This window comes from Mytilus californianus, unplaced genomic scaffold (genome assembly GCF_021869535.1).
Source record: "Mytilus californianus isolate M0D057914Y unplaced genomic scaffold, xbMytCali1.0.p SCAF_10, whole genome shotgun sequence".
Taxonomy (NCBI): domain Eukaryota; kingdom Metazoa; phylum Mollusca; class Bivalvia; order Mytilida; family Mytilidae; genus Mytilus; species Mytilus californianus.
Window position 1 is genome coordinate 8,039,849 of NW_026262582.1, and position 24,235 is coordinate 8,064,083.

General features: G+C 32.5%; 1 protein-coding gene across 1 annotated transcript in view; it reads left to right on the top strand.

Annotated features, from left to right (window-relative positions):
- Positions 1 to 9,885: 9,885 nt before the first annotated feature.
- Positions 9,886 to 24,235, top strand: part of LOC127717549 (uncharacterized) — a 35,420-nt gene continuing 21,070 nt past the window's right edge. Inside the window, exons 1-4 of the mRNA XM_052223234.1 lie at positions 9,886 to 9,938; positions 10,173 to 10,197; positions 12,058 to 12,318; positions 23,348 to 24,052. Coding sequence (XP_052079194.1) covers positions 12,156 to 12,318; positions 23,348 to 24,052 — 868 coding nt within the window. The 5' untranslated portion in view covers positions 9,886 to 9,938; positions 10,173 to 10,197; positions 12,058 to 12,155. The remainder of the gene's footprint in view (positions 9,939 to 10,172; positions 10,198 to 12,057; positions 12,319 to 23,347; positions 24,053 to 24,235) is intronic.

A 24,235-nucleotide genomic window follows, 5' to 3' on the forward strand; every position in this document is an offset into this window, starting at 1 on the left:
TGAACATCCAATTCACTATTGCCTTAATTATAAAGGCACACTGACGGCCATGGATATTACGTCATTGCCTAAATTTCAACTTATATGAGTGTTGGTTAAGATTATGGTTACATAGCCTTATTGGCACTTCAAGCTGGGTATAAGCAAACAAATGAATTATTTATAACCATGGACACATTTATTGGAATAAACACTTTATTAAGTTCGTGTATCCGAAGCGGTTTTCAAGATTTACTATTGTCAGTAGCGCTCAACCTGAACATTTGAAGCCAGGGATGCGTAAATTACTCAACGTTAGGAGCTTTATTCCAAAAAAGGACCTTTACATAATAGCCAAATTCATCTAAGGTCAACTTTGCCTGGGAGAGTTTGAACCTTAGTGTCATATATATTAATTTATGAGCGAGGAATTTTTGATAAGTATATGTTATCAATAATACCAATACCAAAGCACCGACTCCTGAGTCATGTGAAGAGCATTATTTTTTGTTATTTCTAAACATGCATACTAACGAACTTGCTTAAAATCATTTCAGTACATACAAGATAGAAAATGTAAGTCAAATGCAACGTTTCGTACCCTGAAAAATGGTAACCAATACTTTGTGCTTCATTAGGTGTTTTTGTCAAAATATTACAGACTACAATAAGAATTCTCTTTCTTGGGTAAATTTGGCTGCACGTGTGACCAATACCATTAACAAGATAGCAGCAGTATCAAACCAGTGCTAGTAAACGAAACAAGCATTCAATTGATTTTGAGCGTTTTGATTCATATAAATGCAGGACAGGGAAAGAAAAACAACAGTGGAACGATTAGCGACGACGACAGAAGAATATATTAAGTGTGCTATATAGTAATAGTATTGCAATGATGCAAAATCAGCAGCAGCAACCACTCTCTTTATTTTGCCTTTTAAACTTTTTTATTCGAGCGTCACTGATGAGACTTTAATGGACGGATTGAAATGTATGTCTACATTCTCAAGAAAAATCAGACCAACAATTGAAAGACTTGCCTTTTATTGTATAACTACAGGAAGTGCATTTTATTTGCATCATTTTAACATTTTTCATCGTAACTGTTATCAAAGTTCTGATTCCTTTCCCGGCTTTGTCTATACTTATTATCCTTTTAGAATTATAAGCTTTTCGTTTACTTACTTTAGTTTTCGATTTTCAAATATTTTTGTTTCGAGCGTTCCTGAAGAGACATTTCTTGTTGAAATGCGCATCTGGTGCCGACTAAATGGTACCGTTTATGTTATCATCAATGATTGTATTATGACATAAACTGCCTGGGCACACGAGCAACCTACGTAATCTATGTTCAATTGGTAAATTATTAAGTCAGTAATTTTTCTTTAAATCTTAACAAAATTCTTCCACAGACACAAATAATTGGGTTGAAAGTTTGGCTGTATCGTGTACTGCAGACGGAATATAGCTTATTATTTTTAACTGTGATGTTGTTTATATTGCCCTTAAATATAGTTATGATCCATGTAAAGGAGATATAGAAGATACCAAAGGATATTAAACCTCATAAGTCAAAGACAAATTAAAAAGCCATAGTAAAAAACGGAAAGTAGGCTAAGAAGAGCAACAGTCCACCAAACACAATATTGACAACTAACGACTTATTAACACGAACTCCATAATAAACCTAGGGGGATATTCATGTGCTCGTGTATTTTAAATAAACGTGTTCTGAAAGGTTATATATTGTAATGAGACCTTTAAATATTGTTATTATTGGAACAAACATTGATTTTCGTATAAATAAATCAAAACATAACATTTCATATTATGACTATACAGCTATGGTCGTTTACTGTCCTACATTCTGTCGACACTTATATTTTGGCATTGATCAATATCATATGTTTTTCAGACGTTTCATGACGTATTTGTCTAAATCCAATTGATGTGTGCTAATTGATATTTAGGTCTTGGATACTTGATTGTGTTATCAGTTGTTAACGAATTTGAACTAACGTTCAGTAACTGCGAGTACTCTCAGATCGGTACTGCGTGTCATTAAACTTTTGGATGGTTTAATTTTGTGTGCTCTGTTTCAATCTGTTGAATCAAGCCGTTTTCCACTAGTTGTTATAGTCTGTTCTATGTTATGCTTATACATTTCTGTCGAGGGTTATGGGTTATGGCTATTTGTTTTTCGTAGCAGGATTTGTAATTGAACCTGGTCCGTTATGTTCTCGTCTGAATATTGTTACATTTGTTATGTTGAGCCCTCTTAGTGCATGATACGTGGTATGGTTTTTTGCTGAAGGTTGATGAACGTTTGGTGAATTATGGTTGATAACTTTAATTCATATTGTCTCTGGTGGAAATGTATCTCATTGATAATCATACCACTCCATCTTATTCTTATATTGGTAATCATGATTAATGTGTTTACTTATTTATTTGAAATGTAATCCTGATAAGTTACCCCTGTCTTCGCCCATGGGATGTTCTCGAACTATATGTTGGTCATAAGACTGTCCAACCTCGACAATTATTAATGATACTTTTGTTACAAAACATTTCGTTCAATCACTGATATCTCTTTACGTGGTTTTATTTCGGGACTAATATTACTATTAAATTTGATAAAAGGACGGTCGATATGTTAACAGATTATCAGTAATTCTATAAAAAAAACCCTAAATAACCCCGCTGATAACCTCTTCAATTTTGTTTTATATATTCAAATATCAGGGCCAAATAATGGTCGAATTATCGAGTAATGTCCCTCCGAAGTAAACTGCATTGTATTCCAATTAGAAAGCATGGAAAGCTGCAAAATTGGAACATATATTCAATGCCAACAATATCCAATAATAAAGACCAAAATCGTACCTAGAATTTACCTTTGTTGGGAAAGTTTTACAAAGATTGTTACAAAGTACAGCTTATCCATTGCCAATATGTGTTAAAGTCTGTGACAGGCAAAATGCGAGATAATCAGTGAAAGTTTGAACAAATTAGAGCCCGTATATGGACAGTGAGGAATAGTGACCTTTCAAAAGGGTTAGTCAATAACACTAGCTTTGTGTAGATGTGATGTTAACCCAATGTTTTTTTTTAAATTAAATATCAGACGATATAGATACATCCAGTAGGGTTCATAATGTGTAATGGCTATAACCATGAGTGCGTCTACGTCGACTATAAGTACTACTATGAATGAGTCAGGAAATAAAAAAACTGAAGAGGGAAGAATCGATCGAGCTTCCAAATATGATTATATGCTAAATACGACAAACTAATGCGAAAGCTAACAGCAAACAATGTTTTATCTTGTAGCAAGTCATGAACTATTGGGATACATACATAACATATTATAAAATAAATAAGGGTCATCGACATTGGTTTCGATATATTATTCTATTTCATATACACATTTTAAGTATAACACAATATTCAATAAACATAAAAACAAAATTATTGACATCACATTTTCTAGTTTCGTTAATTAATCATCTAACCGAGGCATTTTTTTTTTTGTTAATTGGATGTTGCGTACCCATTTTTAAGGAAAGCAATGATAAAAAATAAAATGATAAGATCACAGACTTTTCCCGTAAAAGCAACACGATTATTTTTTTGGGTATACACGAAAAATTAATGTCGACCTTCTTTTTGTTCAATAGCGTCGTTATCCTTTATTTAATATAGCCAACGTTCCTGTTGTCATTTTACTTTTTTTATGATATGTAAACTGAAAATTTTTTTATCAGGTCATAAACATTTGATTCGTTCAAATTAATTTGTGTAATACTTAAAGAAATACTGATTTTTTTTTATTTGAAAGTAAATGTAACAAGACCATTATGTTTGTAAAAAACAGTGCTATACAATTAAAGAAAAAAAAACGAAACCCAATTTAAGTTAACTTTTTCTTACCCTAGAACAATTTTACGGTTCATATACAATTACGAAAGCAATTAAATGGAATATAAAAAATATAGAGAATGCCATAATAAAAACATGTAGTGCTTATATATTAACTTGCATCCTCTTCCTGGTTGAGGGACAGTGCTAGTGGAAATGTTTTCGCCAAGACAGACTTTGCAACGGAAATTTGAATTATATACCAAGACACATGATGTCTGGTATTCATAGTATGCACAAACACACGGGCTAGAATGTATTCTTTATTTTGATATATATCGACCAGATAGCATAGTTTTACAAAAGTTATTTAATCCTTCTCACATATATTTTGCAGCAAATTTAGCATTATCCTCACGACGTATTGGGTTTCATACATGAAGCCGTAATATTAGGGACGAAATCCAAACAAAAGTTTGACCAGAATGATTTCATTTGTGTTATAATACATGTGATTTTTTCGGAAACAATTCTTTACGCATGAGATCGAATATAGCAACAAAAAATCACGAGCATGAGCATCTTTTAATAAGTGTGGAAATAAAACATCGTTGTCATCTCATTTTCTCTACCCACTAATATGCAGACAGGTGCATTTGAACTTTCAATTAATACAGTTTTTTTCTAAGAATGGAAATACTGTGCCACATAAAGCTGTAAAAAATAACGGCAAGCAGTTTGTCACATAGATTGTAATTAAGACATACGTGTAATAAATACGGAGGTAATTGTTGGTGGAGTTGGGTGCTGTGTGATGGATGTATGTTTAATTAAGAGCTAAATTATAGATCAGAAGTAATTTGAAGTGTGCTTATTAAAGCAAACTGAAAACTGTAAAAGTATTTAATTATCCGCTCTGTCAGTTTGTCTTCGACTAGTGGGTTTGAATATCCCTTTGAAATCTTCCGATTCTAAATTCTTCTTTATTCTCTTTTAATGTGTATACTGGCTCTACTTGTTCGACGGCACACGTTTGTATTATGATTTATTAGTCTTTATAATGAATATTAGTTATATTTATAACTGCCTACCTTAGAAATGATTGTTTTGTTTTAATCAAGATGGGAAACACTGCATTACATTATGCTGCTGATAAAAATCTAATACAATCAGTACAGATTTTAATTGACAAAGGGTGTGAAAAGAATATGCAGAACATTGTAAGTATTTACTAGATGAATTATTGTTGTTTTTTTTTTCTTGAGGAGAAACACCATTAATGTATGGCCCTAAAGCCTATTAAAACATGTATGCTCCTCTTTTGTCCTAGTGGCAAATGGAGAATTCGTCGTTTAATGACAAAGCAATATCGTAAACTGTCTTATTCTGACAATAAAACCATCAAACCTGATGGGGCATTAAAAGGGCGTGTTGGTTCACTAAACTTCGGAGATACCATCACAGGTACTTCGGAACTGAGAAACAGACAACATATGCCCTCCTATTTATATTTCATGCATTTTATCATAATTCAAATTAATCCGTCCAAAGGTATTATATAGCGATAACTAGTCCTTCAGATTTTATGAGAAAACATCATTACAAAACTATTCTACAGGTTGTCTTTTATGGTATCCTCGATAGAAAATCGTTGCTTATACAGTAACATATAGTAACAATTTAAAAATTTTAAAAAGACAAACCGAAAAGCCAACGCCTGGTAAGGAATCAGAGTTTTGCACGAGGGACCAATATCTCAAACCATTGTAAGGTAAACGGAACAGGAATGATAAAGTCACATTGTTGCTATCTTTAACATTTATAATGATTATATTGTGTTAAAAAAACATATGTCAGATTATTCAGCTAACAGTTAGGATATTGTCAATGTTTGTCTAACGTATTTGAATAAGGACTTGAAACTTATTGCCTTTCTTGTAAAACAGCAAAATGCCAAAATAATGTCCGCCCCAACGATACTTTTCTACATCGTTTGCATATATCTATATAATAAATTTTAATGTGGAACAATATCTCTCTGGTAAGGTCAAAGTCAAAATCTTGTATTCAATTAAACTTGAGTGAAATGTCATTTGACAGTTATGGATAGAGGTGTAGATTCTATATATCCTATGCATTTATAAATATAACTAACCCAATTAGAACGAATTAAACAACATATTTATAGCAATTTTAATAGCTATATAATAAGTCTGATTTAATTTCTTTCCTTTTTTTTTTCTTTTTTCGTCTTTATTCAATTTACTTAAAGTTATTTAGAACTGGTTTCACTACGATGAAACACTTCTGTTGAGTACTTTATTTTCTCGTTTTCGCCTTTATTCATTTCACTTTGATCTTCAATACGATGATTTCGTTTTGCAATTGTAAAATCATGTTAACATAACATAGACATCTTCATTTTTCATGAATTCGATTTTCGTGTACTAGAGAGATATATACTTTGCAGCAAAGGAAAAGGTTCACACAGGGTATCGATATTGGCCCCAATGTTCTGTGAAATTTAAATGTAGTAATAGAAATATAACGTGATGACGAAATATGTAAAAATATCGGACAATACAAATTCAACAAAAACTGACGCATTAGAATAATTGTGATGTCATAATTGTGCCCTCTAATTGGAAAATCAAGTTTGGACAACGTTTTGCCTAAATGTTAATAGTTTTTGCTTCCAACGACATTGGTCACATGCACGGACCAATAGATCTTTGTTAAAATGTGTATCTGACCCGTATACGTCTTTTTATAACAATTTCATTTTTGTCGAAGGGTGTGGCCAATGTTTTTTTCTTAGAAGGCGATACACGTTACAAATGCATAAAAATAGGCAATTTAGCTACAAACTTGTAAAATGTCATCCTTTGTCAGCTGTCAACATTGCCAAAACATACAGCAGACAACAAGAGAGTCTAGATTATCTTAATTCGCATATTTAAGATCATAGATATAGGTTTTTACATTTGGTCCACTAGATTGACTTTTGGTTAACATGTGTGAAATAATATTAATCTTAAAAAACCATGGAAATGGGATGCAAATGTCGGTACAATGCTGGAAAAATGAAGCAATGAAGTTAAAAAATATGACGTGTTTTTTTTAGAGTACTACATTTCTGTCACCTATATTATGTACATGTATCAGTCAGATGGATTTCCAGACACAGTACACGTTGTTCAACCACAGTTTATGTAGCAAAAACTATGAAAGTATAAATAAGAAGATGTGGTATGGATGCCAATGAGACAACTCTCCATCCAAGTCACAATGTATAAAAAGTAAACAATTATAGGTCAAAGTACGGCCTTCAACACGGAGCCTTGGCTCACACCCAACAGGAAGCTATAACGATCCCCAAAATGACTGTCGTAAAACAATTCAAACAGGAAAACCAGCTGTCTTAATCTATATAAAAAACGAGAAACGAGAAACACTTATGAACCACATCAACAAAACGACAACCACTGAAAAACAGGCTCCTGACTTAGGACAGGTGCATAAAAATGCACCGGGTTTTAAACGTTTTAACAGGCGCCAACCTTCACCCTAACTTGAGACAGTAGTGTAACATTACAACATAAAAAGACACACTATAAAATATCAATTGAAATGGCTTAACACGATCAAGTAGACATTTAAACAAAAACAAGTAAACATACACTGAATGAATAAGTTTGATCTATGACACAATATAAATACAATATTAAAACGTAAGTGCCTATATAACATAGACATTACAGGTAGTAATAAAAAAGATGTAGGAAGAGTGTCAATAAGACAACTCTTACCTGGGACAAAATGGCGTTAAATAAAACAGAGTACAGAAGTGAAAATATATCGTCATACTAAATACATATCAAAGGTGGTACATATTAAAAATAGCGAGACGAGATATAACAAAAAATAAGTAAACATTGAATTATTGAAATGCATTACAAATTGCGTCAACAGGTCAAATTAACACGAAAGTACGATTTGAGAGTACTCGCATTTACTGAAAGTTAGTTAAAAGCCAAAAACAATTTTCAATAAAAAATCATGCATCAGAGACTTAAATCAATTAAAACACATCCCAGGGATTTAGTGTTTTAACGCCTCGGAGAGTCAAAGAAGATATGAGTTGTGTAATGCCAAAATAAAATATATGGATTCAGATATTCTTAAAACGTACATATCAAACGGAACGGAAATGATAATAACATGTTTGATATAGCAACAGAAGAAGATGCTATAAATGTTAATGGGCGTTGGATATTTCTTGTTCAATGTTATTATTATGATTATTTGAATAATGCACATTCAACCATCATAATATCATTAAAATCTGACAAAAAATGGCACACTAACATATGAAAGAAGCTGTTTAAAACAAAAGATTATACTAAAATATTAAACGAACACAATCATTCATTATTTTTTTTAGAATGGCAATACTGCGCTACATATAGTTGCCAAAACTGACCACGAGCAGATTGTTTCGTATATGCTAAACAGAGATTGTGATCCAAACATACTGAATACAGAGGTGAGTACCAGAAAAAGGGTATTTTTTCCTCGTTTTAACAAATCCATAAATTGATGTATTCATATTAAGATATTACAAATCTCTATTGTTACATTAACTTTAACCTATAAATGAACACTTCTTCATCTTAATAAAAAAAAACTGTATTAAAAGAAATTAAAGAAAAATCAATTTCATATGCTTCCTTTATGCAAAAAGCAAAAAGGTAAACAGACAAAGATACTATCAGAAGAAATAAAATGGTAGAAATGCCAATCATTAACAGAAAATCTCTTTACTAAACTAAAAATAAAAATCAGATTTTGAATCATTAAGGCAAAAAAAATTTGGGGTTCCAACATTAAATCTAAAATACAATAAAAAGGAGAATGTGGAACCTTCAAAGTATTTTTCTATTGAATTAAAGCTGTATAAACATATCTTGAAATAAGTCAAATGCGAATATGAAAAAAATAACGTGACATATAAAATGTTAATCAGAAGATAAAATGTGGACAAAAAGTTATATCAATCCTAAATTTAACAATGCAAAATATGAACATAATCGCACTATCGAATCGCGAAGTCAAGACAACCAATAAGGCGTTTTCATTGTCGGGCAAATTTTATCGTAAATAGTAAAAAATCATAACTTAATGGTATACTTCTAACGATTGAATTGTATATGGTAAAGTTTATTTAAATTGTTATTAACCCTTGCGCCTTGTCGAAAAAAGTTCTAACCCTATGACATGCACATATTATTAAACCAGAGCATGTGGCATTCCTAACCAAATACACTCGAATGATAGCGTTTGAGGTTGAAACATGCAGAAACGTTTGGAAAAAGAATGGAAACAACTGTTATATTTAATGAGTAGACGGTATACATTCTGTGAAAAACCATATTAGTGAGAAAAAAAACGGAAGTGTGCCATCCATAAATGGCTAATACATATTAATCTTATGAACATACTTATCTGTTTATCGAATTTGTTGTTGAGATAAAATTTACATCTAAGGTGTTATAACCTTGAACAACAGTGGGGTAATACTGTAAAATGTAAATACAGAAAACAAATATAGCAATATTTCAGCAATATATCTGGTTTTTGCACTGAAAAGAATACATAAGACTGATTGGGTTTAAGTTGCTTAATTTAAGAAAAAAAAGCACTCTGGATAACAGCGTACAATGTTTCTCATTATATTTGTTCCTTTGATACTCTCATTTGAAACTGTTTCAAACGATTCACTTATATCTTACACTTTTTTTCAGAAACTGACCAACTTTTTCCTTAAGTTAATATATAGTCATGTTCTTTGATTTCACCTTTATCAAATATAAATGATGGACATCAATTGATTGATAACATTGTGTTCATGAATAATAGTGTAATCAAAATTAAATATAGTTTTCGGCCTGGTATTGAAAGAATTATTGTAAAGGGGAAAACAATTAAACAAATATCAAAATATTGTTATAATTTTTAATACATAACATATGTTTGTGATTCAGGGGAAGAAGCCAATAGAAGTGGCATGTTATGAGCCAAATAAAAAGTTATTTAAGGTAATACAAAACTGTTTGTTCTTTTTAGTAGATACTAATAAAAAAAAATGCATAAAGTATTTTCATTTTTAAAAGTTTTTCAACAAGTAATATAATGGAACATTTATCGGAATTGTGTTACTGAATCAAAGTATATGTAAGATCTTATCATCAATATTATGCAAAATTCCGTTTTTAAATTATCGATAAAGTAACGTTTAATCATACCTCATGTATCTTAATTCTGGTTTGCAGGTTTTTGAAAAGACTCTTTTACCTGGTGAGTGTTTTTTAACAATGGAACGATGGATTTTCTTAGTTGTTGAATGAAACTGAGCAGAAAACCAAAATCTTCGTATTAGAAACTCCCGGAACAAAAGTATCTGATCTATCTTATTTGCGTTTAATGCTTTTGAAATGTAGAATTTTTTTTTATTGATATTTCGTTTTTTGAAAACATAATTGAAATCATATTCCTTAGCCAATGACATATTCCTTTTACGTCTGTACATTCATTTGTGTGTCTAAAACTGATGGTAACTGAACGATTAGGTGTTAAACATTTCAAAGTTATGTCGAAAGTCCGAACTAATAAGTATCATTTTTATGATTAAAAACGATTTTTCAATTTGAGAGATTTAGTAAATTGATCAAACTTTTCTTTTAGAGCAACAAATTTAAAATTATATATCTATTTTCAGAGGGTTTAATGGTTAACATGGTTAAGCTTAATAGTTAATGAAATTTCAAACAATCATAGCAACGTGCACGTCAAACAACTGCTTAAACATAACGATTAACCTCTATCAGTGCGTTCGATTATCATGTCTAATCAATCGTCGTCAGTCTGGTAGAAATGCGACATATTCCACCTCTATCCCTAACGACCACGACAAGGCTAAACTGTCAAATAAACACTGTACTTTATCGTGTGATAACAGATCTTCCATGATGCATTATACGTTACACGAAACAACATTTGTCGGATCACAATTTTCTAAATCTCAAATGAAACAAGTGTGGCATTATAGAGAGAGATCATTGTTCAAATATATCTGGTTCATTTTGTCCCTTTTAAGTACAATTATGTGTATAACAATATACCACTTTCGATTTCGTAGCATTTCCGTCAAAAACTTTGGTTTTGGTGAACATCATTCGAGCGTTTAGGGGCTTCGTCGCTTTCTTCCCATATTGAGCGAGCGATTGAAAACATGAAGCTATATTACACGAATTTTTAGGCAAATTAAATTCTTATAATTGATAATCAGCCCTGCTGTCATTAAGGCACTGTGATTAAGTACCTACAGAACAAACATTATTTTTAGTTTATCCTGCATTATGACGATCAGGAGACGCTTGATGAACTTTAATAGTGCAGGGATACAGGCGGTCCCCTCTATCTGGTAAATGACGTCATAAAGGCGCGCATAATTGACGAACTTTTCCGATGAAGGACATAACTCGAAAGTGGTCTATTGTTTAGGGTTAGAGCAGTCCTTGTGTTTCGTAAGAATTTCATGATTACCAGAAACTAAAGTACAAATGCTATTTTGGTTTTTTTTTTTAGCAGAGTTTTATAGTATCCCTATATGTAGCAATAATATTCACGTAGTGGTGCTCTAAATTCGTTAACAATGTGATAAAATAGCTCAGAGTAGCTAGTAACTTTGAAAATATTAAAGTTTTTTTAATATTGCAATTTAACAAAGACAAGAAAAACAAGGCCAATAATGCTTCAAACAGATAACAATACTATCAATGTCCAATTATGAATTCGTTGTTGATGTTGATTAATCACGTAACAAATGCACACACTTCAAACAAAATATTTTCATACGGAAGTTCTTTCTTTATAAAAAGACAGTAAAAAAGCCAAAACTTCTAATGGACTCTTCACAGTATAACGTCTCATAAGCGGAATTTAGAACATGCCTTGCCTTTGACAGTTTTGTCCTTTTGCTTGGTAAACAAAAGTCTGTATCACTGGTCATGATAGATAATATAGTATGTTTCGCCAGTCTGATTTGCTATTTCTCATATTTATATTCTTTCCTAATCAAATCACATTAAGTAAAAATGTCTCCTGAAAATTCTTGAACTGTATGTAAAGCTGACCGTTATATTATTCTGACTTTAGGTCTTCCTGTTGAAGTTAAGAAATTCGATAAGAAATCTGCGCAAGTGTTTGCTAGTCTATTGGAACAAGAAAATTATCCCCACTATGAGTCAAGAGTCATGTTAGTTGGCGAACATGGTACAGGGAAGACAACGATAGCAAGATATCTTGTAGGAAAACGTCCCACGAAACCCAAGATAAAGTCAACCGATGGAATAGAATTAACCAATGGTCTTTCATATATCAACCGTGAAACTATGACCTGGCTTGTTGGAGAGCAAGGTACGTCTTTAACCTAACTGAAACAATAAACATAGAAATGTACGTTAAGATACATTGCATCAGTCATCATTCACATAGTTAACTGCCAACTTGTCCATTATTACGTTAAATTGTCCCAATTTTGGTTTACCTCTATTATTTGAAAGGTGATATGTTCTTAAAAAGTGTCTCGTGATTAGGCAGTTTCTACCTTAGGTATAACATGATCGGTGATTATTAAGTCTGATGTTGAACTTAGTTTCTGATCGCCAACATATTGCAGCTTGCAAGTTCCACAAATATATATATGTAGGATGCTGTAACGCGATGCTACTCCGAACTGCGATGGTCACGCCGAAGTGCCATGGTCCGCGCAGAAGTGCGTTGGTTAACGCGCCGATAACGACCTAGAATGGCGATGGTCTTACTGTGACGTTGACGTTGATTGGTGTATACTAGCTTAAGTGCGTTGGTCGGAAGTCAGAACTAAATGGTCAGGTCATGCAGACTTTAAAATTCAAATTTGCTAATTCTCCACGTGGCACCTAGCAGTATGGAGTCAGCAAATATATTGAATGGCTCTGATTAAGTATAATGGGTTCTAGGAGAAGGTGTGTTGTTATGGAGTGTCTATGTGCAATTAAACGAGGGTTCAGCGTTTAGGTCTATAGTACTAAGCAGAGTCTATCTCATTTTATCAAATATAACGAGTTCATGTCATTGAACAGCTTAGAAATTGTCCAAAACAATCATTGATACCTTTATCTGATGTCAGAACTGTGTTATAAGAAATATACATGCCGCCAAGTACACTTATGCTTGACTTATAGCGAGACGTGTTGCGTGTTAAAATTAGCTGCTTCCCCGCTTATAGGGAAAAGTTGAAATATACACGTAGGGACTAGTCGGGTTTCTAAGATTTATACTATAAGCACAATAAAAGTATGCTTATAATGTCGGTTAATCTCAAGAATAAAACAGCTTATCTCGACATGATATAAAAAAAATCAGTTAGATCAATACATTGTATTTGCCGTACAAAAAGTTTGCGGCTAACTTCCAAATACTAGTTCCGCCAATGTGCAGATAAATTTTATCTTTCATCCGCTTTTTCCTAATGATTTGCTGCCTGACTTTGTTAAACATATTTTTGCAACCACAATCTGCACTGCTCAACACTGTTCCGGACTTGAATTTTTCGTTACTTTCGTTGTTCTTACCTTTGTGAGCATGAAACCTTCATCTACTAAATCGTATCCTCCTGCCTGCGAATCCATGCTTTTTTTAAATAACGTTGCATTTAAAAACTTCACAATATTGCATCATGGAAAACTGTAATAGCGCGCCAATATGTAAGTAGCGCAAACGCCAACGTTTGTAAGTATAGAAATAACTAAATTTTTAACAGTTTTGTATTTTTACAAAATAAAAAAGTATCATTTGTATTATCGATTCCTTAATGCCATGCATCACGCATTCAATTATTTTCTTTGCACATATCTTGCGGCACGGACCAACGTGCTTCAGCGAGGAGCATCGAACTTTAGCGTAACCATCGCACTATAGCGTCCTAATCGCACCTCCGTGTCTTATATACATATATACATATACGTCTAAATATGTTACAACTTACGACAGACGTTCTCCATCTAATAACCTGTGGTTATACAGGTTTCTCGTTTCTCGTTTTTTATATAGATAAGACCGTTGGTTTTCCCGTTTGAATGGTTTTACACTAGTAATTTTGGAGGCCCTTTATAGCTTACTGTTCGGTTTGAGCCATAGCTCCGTGTTGAAGACCGTACTGTGACCTATAATGGTTTACTTTTATAAATTTTGACTTGGATGGAGAGTTGTCTCATTGGCACTCATACCACATCTTCTTATATCTACTAACACCATACTTTATATATACTTCTCCTCAAATTTAGCCAAACACTTTTTGAACTGAAAATGTTCGCTAGCACATATTTGTTCTTCCCTTAGCGGGATTCGAGCCCCTGCATCTGAGAAATCGTGCATGCACTGTGTCCAGCACCATACCAATATGGATTTACATGATAACATATAAATATGTATAAATGCCTAAGGATGGAACTTTAATTCGCTGATGAGTGTTATAAACATAATTGTTATATTTTGTATATTCACGTAATATTTCGTTAAGAGAAATACCTTCATCAGGCGCGTGCAGCCATCCAGGTTAATGACGTTCAAGATTTATTTATTGATTTTTGATACAACGGTTTTTCATTTCTCTCATTCAGAAAGTTGATTTGTTTGCGAAGTATAACAATAAGTTTGTTTATTTTGTTTTCATATTTATAGCGTAATTGTCTTAAAGAGAAAATTTGAACATTAGAACAAAATACAGAAAAGTACACAGCTTAACATGAAAGAGTTTGAGATATAGATGAATTATAATATGAATACTCTGTCAAAATCTGATTTTTCTTATTATTTCTACGAATGTATAAACACTAAACAGAAATCTGTGTTGCTGATTAGAAACAGGTTGCACAGTGTACTACGTAATAGGAGACAAATTGGAAAACTTTTACTCGCATCCTAATCTCCCTACATTAAAGACCAAATATAAACACATTTAGGGATGATCCTTTAACAATGATAATAGTACTTGAAATGTGCCACTGGATGTTATCTTTCTATACCGGGACAACTTATTATATCTTACTGTACACCTGATGTATATACATTTGTATAATTTGGTTTTTTTTTGCTTAATATTTTCTGTTTGCATAGTTGTGTAAATTATCTGGTTCATTCATTCACCGACAGATATCATAAGACTATCATAAATAGCTGGATTTACATGAAAATTGCACTAATGGATTAACACTTTTATTGATTGGTCCATGTTTTTCCCTTAAAATCATGCATAGTTATGCCGACATTGCTTGAATTGCTTGAACAAGACACCTCAACATGAACTGTTCCTCCAAAAAATACTGTATGCTTATGAGAAATACGTATACATTGTATACAATATTAGGTCGTGACGAGGATGAGGGAACGTCTATTTGATATTCGAGGGGGAGCAGAATGATTGTTCCCTTTTGCTTACATTTGTTTCCTGAATTTTATGATGCAGAATATTCTTTTTTAATCCTGATTTGTGCAAAGTTGTTAATTTACCATGCCAAGTTATTCGTATTCACAATCATCCTGGCCCGTCCTAAAACAATGTTCAATCCCATACCGAGTCCTTCAATAGTTTCGTGCTGAATTCAAAGCAAGTGCATATTTTCTTACATCGATCTACTATTGTTTCTATACTGCAGCTCTAATGCATGTCTACACAAATAGATATTAAAATGGTTACAACAAGCGTAATTTCCATCTCTTAACATTGCTAAATGAAACAATCAGTACGTCGGCAAATCTTATGAAAAAGATCAGGTATACGGCTCTTTACACAAAATGATTTTAATTTTAACATGTTTGAGGAGTGCTCTAATTTCACGATTGTATACTCTAATTATTTTGATGTATATCACACCAGCCGAATATCAAGCAATATTGGTCGGTAATCAGTCACAGAGTCACAGGAAAGTCGTGGTATCAATAACTATATTGTAAACTTCAGATGGCAATTTATAAGTCAAAATACACCAATAAAACCGAAACGCCACGACATAGCATAATAGTGCTGAAATTGGCGCTAAATACCGATCAATCAATCAATCAATATGTAAAAAAATTTAATAAAAAATCTGTTTCACTAAATATCCATTGGAAATCATGAAATTTAATGTCACGTAGATTTGTTTCTATGTTAATTCACGAAATTGTTATATAATTCCTTTGTGAAAATTGACTTAGAATTAACTTTTCAGGGAAATCGTTCAGTTTTTTTACCAATGTATCAAGATAATTTTGTGTCAACAGAAAAGATTTCTGAAATTATTCACACCTCTTGGCATCCACTTGAAACTTTTTTTACCAATGTATCAAGATAGTTTTGTGTCAACAGAAAAGTTTACTGATATTATTCACACCTCTTGGCATCCACTTGAAACTTACACTGAAAATTATGATATTTACTGTTATCTGGTGTTGTCATCCGTATCAATGAATGGTAATACAAAATTTGAAGTGTGTATTAATGATTTCTTGAATATCCGAGAGATGTATCTAAGCAAATTAAATACGGTATGAAATATAATATGGGGAACAAACATGTGTATCTCTATACTAAGGAAAAGGTTTCATATGCGAGCCAAAGATCATATTGTTGGAATAGATTTATAGTATGAAAATTGTTTGAAAGTAAATTGTCTTAAATTTGGTGATGATTCAGAGGTCAGTGATTTTCCGTGTGAATTGGATTGGCAAACAAAAAAGAAACAAACTACAATTTTTTTTATTTCTTTCCAACAAGATAACATGATTTGTAAGTACATAATCTTTTATTTCAATGTAAATGAAAAAAGTAGCTGAGAGGCAGGGATAGATCCAGAACCTCTGTGGCTGGGGAGGGAGACCATGATTTTATTTAGTTGTTCAGATATGGATATATTGATAGTTTTTCTCTCAATTTTTTTTTCTATTCTTGATATTTCAGCACCTTTTCATTCTGTTTTCTTTATGTTTTTATCCAGTTCTTCTCTTATCTTTCGTCCTGAACATGCATGAACTAGTTGTCACTGGACGTTAAGCAACCAACAATCAATCAATCTCTTAACTTTCCTCATTTGATTCATTCCTCTCTTCTGTTAACCCATGCATTACTTTCATGTATGGTAATTGAAACAAGAAAAATGTACATACAAATGTATATGTTACTAACGAAGAAGGTCTCATTTTAATGGTTCAATATTTTGTCAACTACCATTTATTTGGTGTGTGTGGTGGGGATGGTTCCATTGAAAATTGTCGGAGAGTATAGACAACCTTTAGTTAATAGAAAACTGATACCGATTAGTCGGCTGTAAACGACCGGACATGAAAAATGTAAAACAATTCAACTGAGAAAACTAACGGCCTAATTCTTAACAAGACAATTTTCGAAAAACGAAAATGACAGACACGAACCAACGACAATCACGGAAATACAGGCTCCTGACTTGGAACTGGCACATACCAAATGTAGCGGTGAGGAATGCAGCAATCCTCCCCTAATACTGGTTTCTACTTACATTGTCTCATGATTCGTTTGAATACACTCTTTTCTCCGAAATGTGAGTGTTTTGTTAAATGTTACTGCATTAGACATATCAATCAGGATCAAGTTCCTTGACACTAAACATTTATTTTTACCTTATGCTTTAAACACCGTTTTTGGTTGATATATTTCACATGTTAATCCAGTTAATTACGGGCAGTAACATTAAGATGTTAATGATACTAGTCCTGTAATTAAGAAATTAAAGAAACTTTGTGAGCACGCTCACATACCCCGCGCCCCCACATTGTCACTGTATAAAAATGTTCACCAGATTCCTCAGTTCAAAGATTCATAACACCTACAAAAATCAACTGATAAAAAATTTGTGAGAATATGCACATCTACATATTATGTCCGCATTAACTACACAGTTTCATGAAATTCTAGATTGTGGTCTCAAAGGAGTTGCGATGACAAACTGTTACAATAGTATATTAAGGCCACAACTCTAAGTTCATAGGGCCATAACTCCTAGAAAAAAAAATGAATTATAATTTCCTATCGATATGCACATCTAAATAGTATGTCCTTATTATCTACACACAGTTTCATGAAATTCTGATTTGTGGTTTCAGAGGAGTTGCGATGACAAGAACGAGACTGACGGACAGAATGACAAACGGACGAAATGATTTGATTGATTGTTGAAGGGAAAATTATTTCGAAATATTAAAGAAAATTAATAAAAATAATCTCAAACACAAAAAGAGAAAAAAACAAATAAGTCATGCGTCAAGCTCCTGTCATGTTAACATTCAATTATACCATACGATAATATGATAGGTTAACATCGAAAACCGTCAATTTCAACTGAAGAAGATTTATTTATCCAATATTTACGGATCATTTGCAGTCTAAAGATTTCAATTTTATCTGATATTTATGAGTAAGCATTTGTATTGCAAGCCTGAAACGGGCGGAGGTAAGTTATAGTAGGGCCAATTCCCCCTTTCAAATCATTTACTGGAATTTCAAAATAAAAGTGAAATCTTATAGTAGGGCCAATTTCACCAGTCATTGTTTTATTCATAGAGTCAAAATCTTATAACTGCCAAATCATACTGGACTTTGAACATCAATTTTACATTTGTCATATATATAAAACATCGAATTTTACGTAGTTTTAGGTAATCAAAATTTATGTCAACAAGTTGCTTGTGAAATACTTTTTATACAAATTTCAAAGTTTTACATGTTTTTGTTCAAATTAGGTATCAAAGAACATCCATATATAGACAAAAAGAAAAAGATGTATCCGAAAGACAATATATACTAATTTCTAAAGAATTCTGGTTAACAATTTCATTCTCGTAAATTCTTTCTAATTACTACTCAAAATTGCGGTTTTGCGATATCTTCAGATAGTTTTAACTTTGTCGTCTGCAGTGTTTTAAAATTAGCCATCATAATATTATTAAAACCCTAAACTGCACATACAGAACTCTGAATCTATGGCATGTGCAATTCTGAAAAAGTCATGTAATTGCCATGTCTCTTATACTTTATGTATAATTGATTTTAATTACCTGTTGATTACTGGCACGTGCATCCAAACATAATCTTTAAAAACAGAAAATATTAAATTACGCCAACTTCTATGGGTACTGAACTTAAATTTCAGGTTTTTACTGAAAAGCTTTATCCGATGCTGTGTTTTTTTTATTTAAACACTGTCCCGGCACGGACTTAACGCAGTTTCAGGAGCTTAGTGAACTAATGCGGCCTTTGTGAGACGCACCACTATTTCAATTAAATGTTGTTGTTAAATATGTTACAAAGCTAAGAATATATTCGCTTGTCCAAGTTTCACAAAACAATCCTCACGACAATAACCAATAAATGCTTCGAAACAATTATTAAGTTAAACAGGAAACAGAGTGACATAAAACATACTTGTTAAGTTTAAAATTTGCAATTACTTCTTGTCAAAGATGAAAAACCATTACCTTACACATTTTACATGTTTAATTTGGGTTAAGGACTTCGTGTTTTTCCTGCCGGGTTAACACCATTTTGAAGCTAAGCTACCTATAACACGCATGTTTTTTTTAGCAACGATTACACATGAAACTGATTTCTCCAATACACGCAATTATCGTTTGTTATAATAATGTCACTTTTATATTAATTATATGGTCATTTTTATAAATTTCCTATTGACAAAACTTTGAATTTTTCGAAAAATTAAGGATTTTCTTATCCCAGGAATAGATTACCTTAGCCGTACTTGGCACAAATTCTTGGTCCTCAATGCTCTTCAACTTTGTACTTGTTTGGCTTCATAACTATTTTGATCTAAGCGTCACTGATGAGTCTTATGTAGACGAATTGCGCGTCTGGCGTATTAGATTATAATCCTGTACCGTTGATAACTATTATAACTATTATTTAATATACATGTACAAATTCTTTATCATAAAATACAGGTTTTAGAAAATATTTGTGAAAATTAACAGATTCTTCAATATACAATTTAAGTATTAGAAAACCTGTTTCTTGTACTTTTAGTGTTATTGAAATTGTTAAACCATTGCATGCATATATTCTAAACTAAGTCCTGCATGCACGTTTTTTTTTATATTTATTTGCGAATCTATAACGTATTATTGACAAATAATATTTCATTCAGTGATTGTCGATCGCAAGCTAATAAACATTCGAGTTTATTGCCGAGGTTTACCGTATCGTGACATTAATAAACAATTAATACAGAGCATTTGGAGTACGTGACACATAAGTGAATTAATAGAGCCAAGATAATTGTTTTTTAAATATTTTCCATGCGTTCCCATTTGTTAATTTAGCTTTTCCACAACAGTTGTTAAATGATTTGTTGTATTAAATTTGTTCTTTAAGAATCAGTTATTACTATTCACCTTCCAGTGCACGTTTGTTTACATTCTTTCACGGTTTCCCACCTCGCACTTGCGCTGTGCGGTGGATGATGTTCTAACTAGAGGTCGTGGTTAAGGTCCCTGAATACGGGAAAATATCGGCGAATTAGTGTACAATAATTCAATAGCAGTTCATCTTTGAAGATTTTAATAATACAGAGGATTTTCTTTTACAAGAAAGTTCACGTACACTCGTTTTATAGTAAAACTAAGCCATTTAAGTATATAAAACATATTCAACTTTTTTTTTAAATTTGACGTGACATAAGACTTCAATAAGTAAATACATAAATAAATTAACATAGATTAAAAAAATAAAACTAGAATAATTTGTAGACGAATAATTTCTTAATTCCTCAAAAAAAAAAAAAAAAAAACTATAGATAGATTAATTTAATAATTTCTTTTGAAAAGAAAAAAAAAACAGAAATAAAAAATCAACAATGATTTTATTGTGATTTTTCAAAACATATACATTATTTAAAAAGTATTATCAACCAGAAGGGGCATAACTCCTAGTATCATACTGGCATGCTGAACGGATCAGAACACGTCGTACCTGACAACTTTGAACGTTATTATTTATGTTTGATTGGTCTGATTTCTCCCAAAACCGTCTTAACAGATCTAAATCGAACGCTAGAACGTCTTGTTTATCTTGACATGACCTAACGGACTGAAATGCTAGTCGTCACTATCAATCGGAACGGCGTCTGAAAGTCTGAAGAAAATGTTCTTCTATCGCGGTAAATTCAGTCGATTTAGACTTGATGGGACCAAAGTGACCGTCCTAGACTGACATCTTGCTACTAGTAATAACTATCATCACTTTCAAAATATATTCTCTGTACAACTTATGATCGGAAATCCCTGCTATGAATCCCCTTTCAAACCTGTACACAGTTACAGCTGTCTTATATAATACTGCCCGTCAAAAAATATTTATAGCGTTTCACATTTACAAGTATCCATTCTAAAACTTTCAAACAAAGGTAACGATGCGGTCAATTTATGGAATATCATCCTTCATCATACATCAGTTCAATCGCAATTACCTACCTACTTTAAGGATCAGTTAGTTCTTATTATCTCTAATACATTTGCCACAACTATTTCGACTACAGTTTTTAACTACATATTAGTGCTGCTGGATCTTAATATTGACGACTTTAAGTCTGAACCTCCTGATTACATCTGTTCTAGTTCTCTATTATATAGAAACCGGCTGCTCAAGTTATTGATGGTTACCTGAACATGGCCCCCATGTAAACTTCTCTGCGAAATATGTTAACCAAGGGGCTTAAATATCGTAAGCCTTTATAAAGCAATTGAAAACACGTGAATAAGTTTAAGATGTAAGGTCGTTAATACAAATAAAAAATGTAATGGGTCAATGAATTTTCATGCTACAAATATCCTTATCAGAGCTTGCATTTCCTATCGTGATTTCCTTGATAGAGGGTTGCTGCTTACAGAGAGGCTAATAATCCAAGAGTGCCAAGTGTTGAAGTTGAAATCATCCCTTCGCAAAGTGTACGGACGTCATCGCGAGTTGGTTGACCGTTGTGGAATATCTGTTTAACAGATGACTACGGCTATGTTCCAATTTTTTTCGTAACCCCAATCCCGTCCTGTTTTCCTTTAATGTGACCTACCAAATATGACTTATCGCCGGATTTGTACTTACATGTATGTGCAACACGACGAGTGCCACATGTGGAGCAGGATCTGCTAACTCTTCCTGAGCACCTGAGAACACCCCCGTTTTTTTTGGTGGGGTTCGTGTTGATAAGTCTCTTTGATGTGTTTGGTGTACTGTTGGTCTTTTTGTCGTTTTCATATTTTGCTATGACATTGTCAGTTTGACAGGGGCATTTGATGTTCTTGGGGGAAGGAAACCAAAATTACGTATTATAATGACTTTTTTTGTGATACGTCACTCCGTTGACTTTGTTCCAACACTTTTTTTTGATAGCATGACAATATTATGATTCAGACTCATTTCTAGAAGTTATAAATGGTTCATTTTAAATGGCTGCATGATAAGCATAAAACAAATGTGCGGATGCAGAAAGACACAGCTGATGTCAATAAATATGCCCATTGACTGTTGAAAAACACTTCTTTCCGATGTAACGACTATAATGTCAATAAAAAAAACCAGCATCTTGATTGTTTGTTTTCAATCGGAGTGATTCCTTACAAAGTCACTAAAGACGGTCCCTCACAAAAACAGCTTATTAGTTTTTAAGTTGGATTCGTTCATTCTAAGTATAAGTTCAGAATGGAAATGCATATAGAAAGAGTTCAAAGGTCATATGTTGTGTATTTTTCTACGAGATAAGTGACTAAAAGTTATTTTACAAATCCCTTTGAAGTTTGACCGTCAATATTGATTTACTACTTGCTCTTGCTTATATAATTCATGTCGTTATTTTGAAAGAGGTTTGTGTGTAGCATTTGGCAGACCTATCAATATTAAGTTGTTTATATGGACAGAAATGTAAATTATTTTTCTAGTACATTTAAAAATAAATCTAATTGTTAATCTTTGATTGAAAATTCAAAGGAACCGGCAATTGTGTTAGGGGGGGGGGGGGGGGGATGGACTCGTCTTTAGTGAATATCACCGGAGTAAATGTTTGGTTCCTATGTCAATTATTATCAACTTCAAATTTCTTTATCAAGCAGTTTAACTATAATCATAAACGCAAACTAATTGTTTAGGATTTGGTCTGCCAGGGACAACACTACATTTATGATAAATGTGAGACACGTTCAAGAAATAAAAGCTAAAAAGCGATCTATTAAAATAAAGTAATATACTAGGAATCAGTTGTAAAACCTGTTAATTTGTACAAACAAAAATACTTCTTTGCTTAATTGTTTTGTAAACATGTTCGCATATTAAACTTGAATCAGAGGTCATAGGTTTTTGAAAATAATTTGAACTATTCATTTATCATAGATTTTTCCCTGGAAGAAATTACCACTAGTAGATCCCTTTTACATAAAGTCAGAATAAAGAAAAGAGTTAATTCACAAAATACAACGCCAAGCAGTCAAGATGTATTTTGCATGCCAGAAGACGATGACACGTATACGACAGGTATACAAGACAAAATCCCTAATTCAGAATTACGGAGATTAGTTTCTGATAGAAAAAGTTCAGATGGCTTTAGCTATCGGAACGAACAAGTCGTACAATATTATCCAACTGGAGAGGGTAGTACTGATGCTTCGAAAGACGAAAACCTTAGTCAAGCTCCGTTTGATACAAACAAACCAACAAAAGACCCAGATGATGCTTGTTCGAAGTCAAGTCCCACAGGTGACATGCATATACAAACTGTCACTAAACCTGGATCTATCAGAAAGCTGAAACACTTTTTTGGAGTTACCAAAAAAGTAGAAGAAGTCAAAGTGACTATCACAAAAGACAAATTCTTTCAAATGGTTTCTAAAGTTGGGAAAAAGATGTTACACAATAAAAAGATAGCACCTGTAATTATCTGGGACTTTGGAGGACAGGATGTTTTCTATTCAACTCATCAGACATTTCTCACATACAGAGCTATTTACATGATTGTATTGGATGGAAGTAGAAATCTCGATGATCCCTGTCTGTATGAACATTATCTCCCAGGAAAAAGTGGACATAAAACAGCAAGAGGTATTAATAAACATATATTCATTTTCAATCGAAATTTGTAATATATTCTTCATGAATACAACCTGAATCTTAAAGACAATTCAAATTTACGCCTATTAATGTAAGAGTCGGTCAGATGTTTGTTAATAAGAATAAAGATATTTCTAGGGAAATTTTCTTTAGATTTTTAAACAGGTGGCTTTT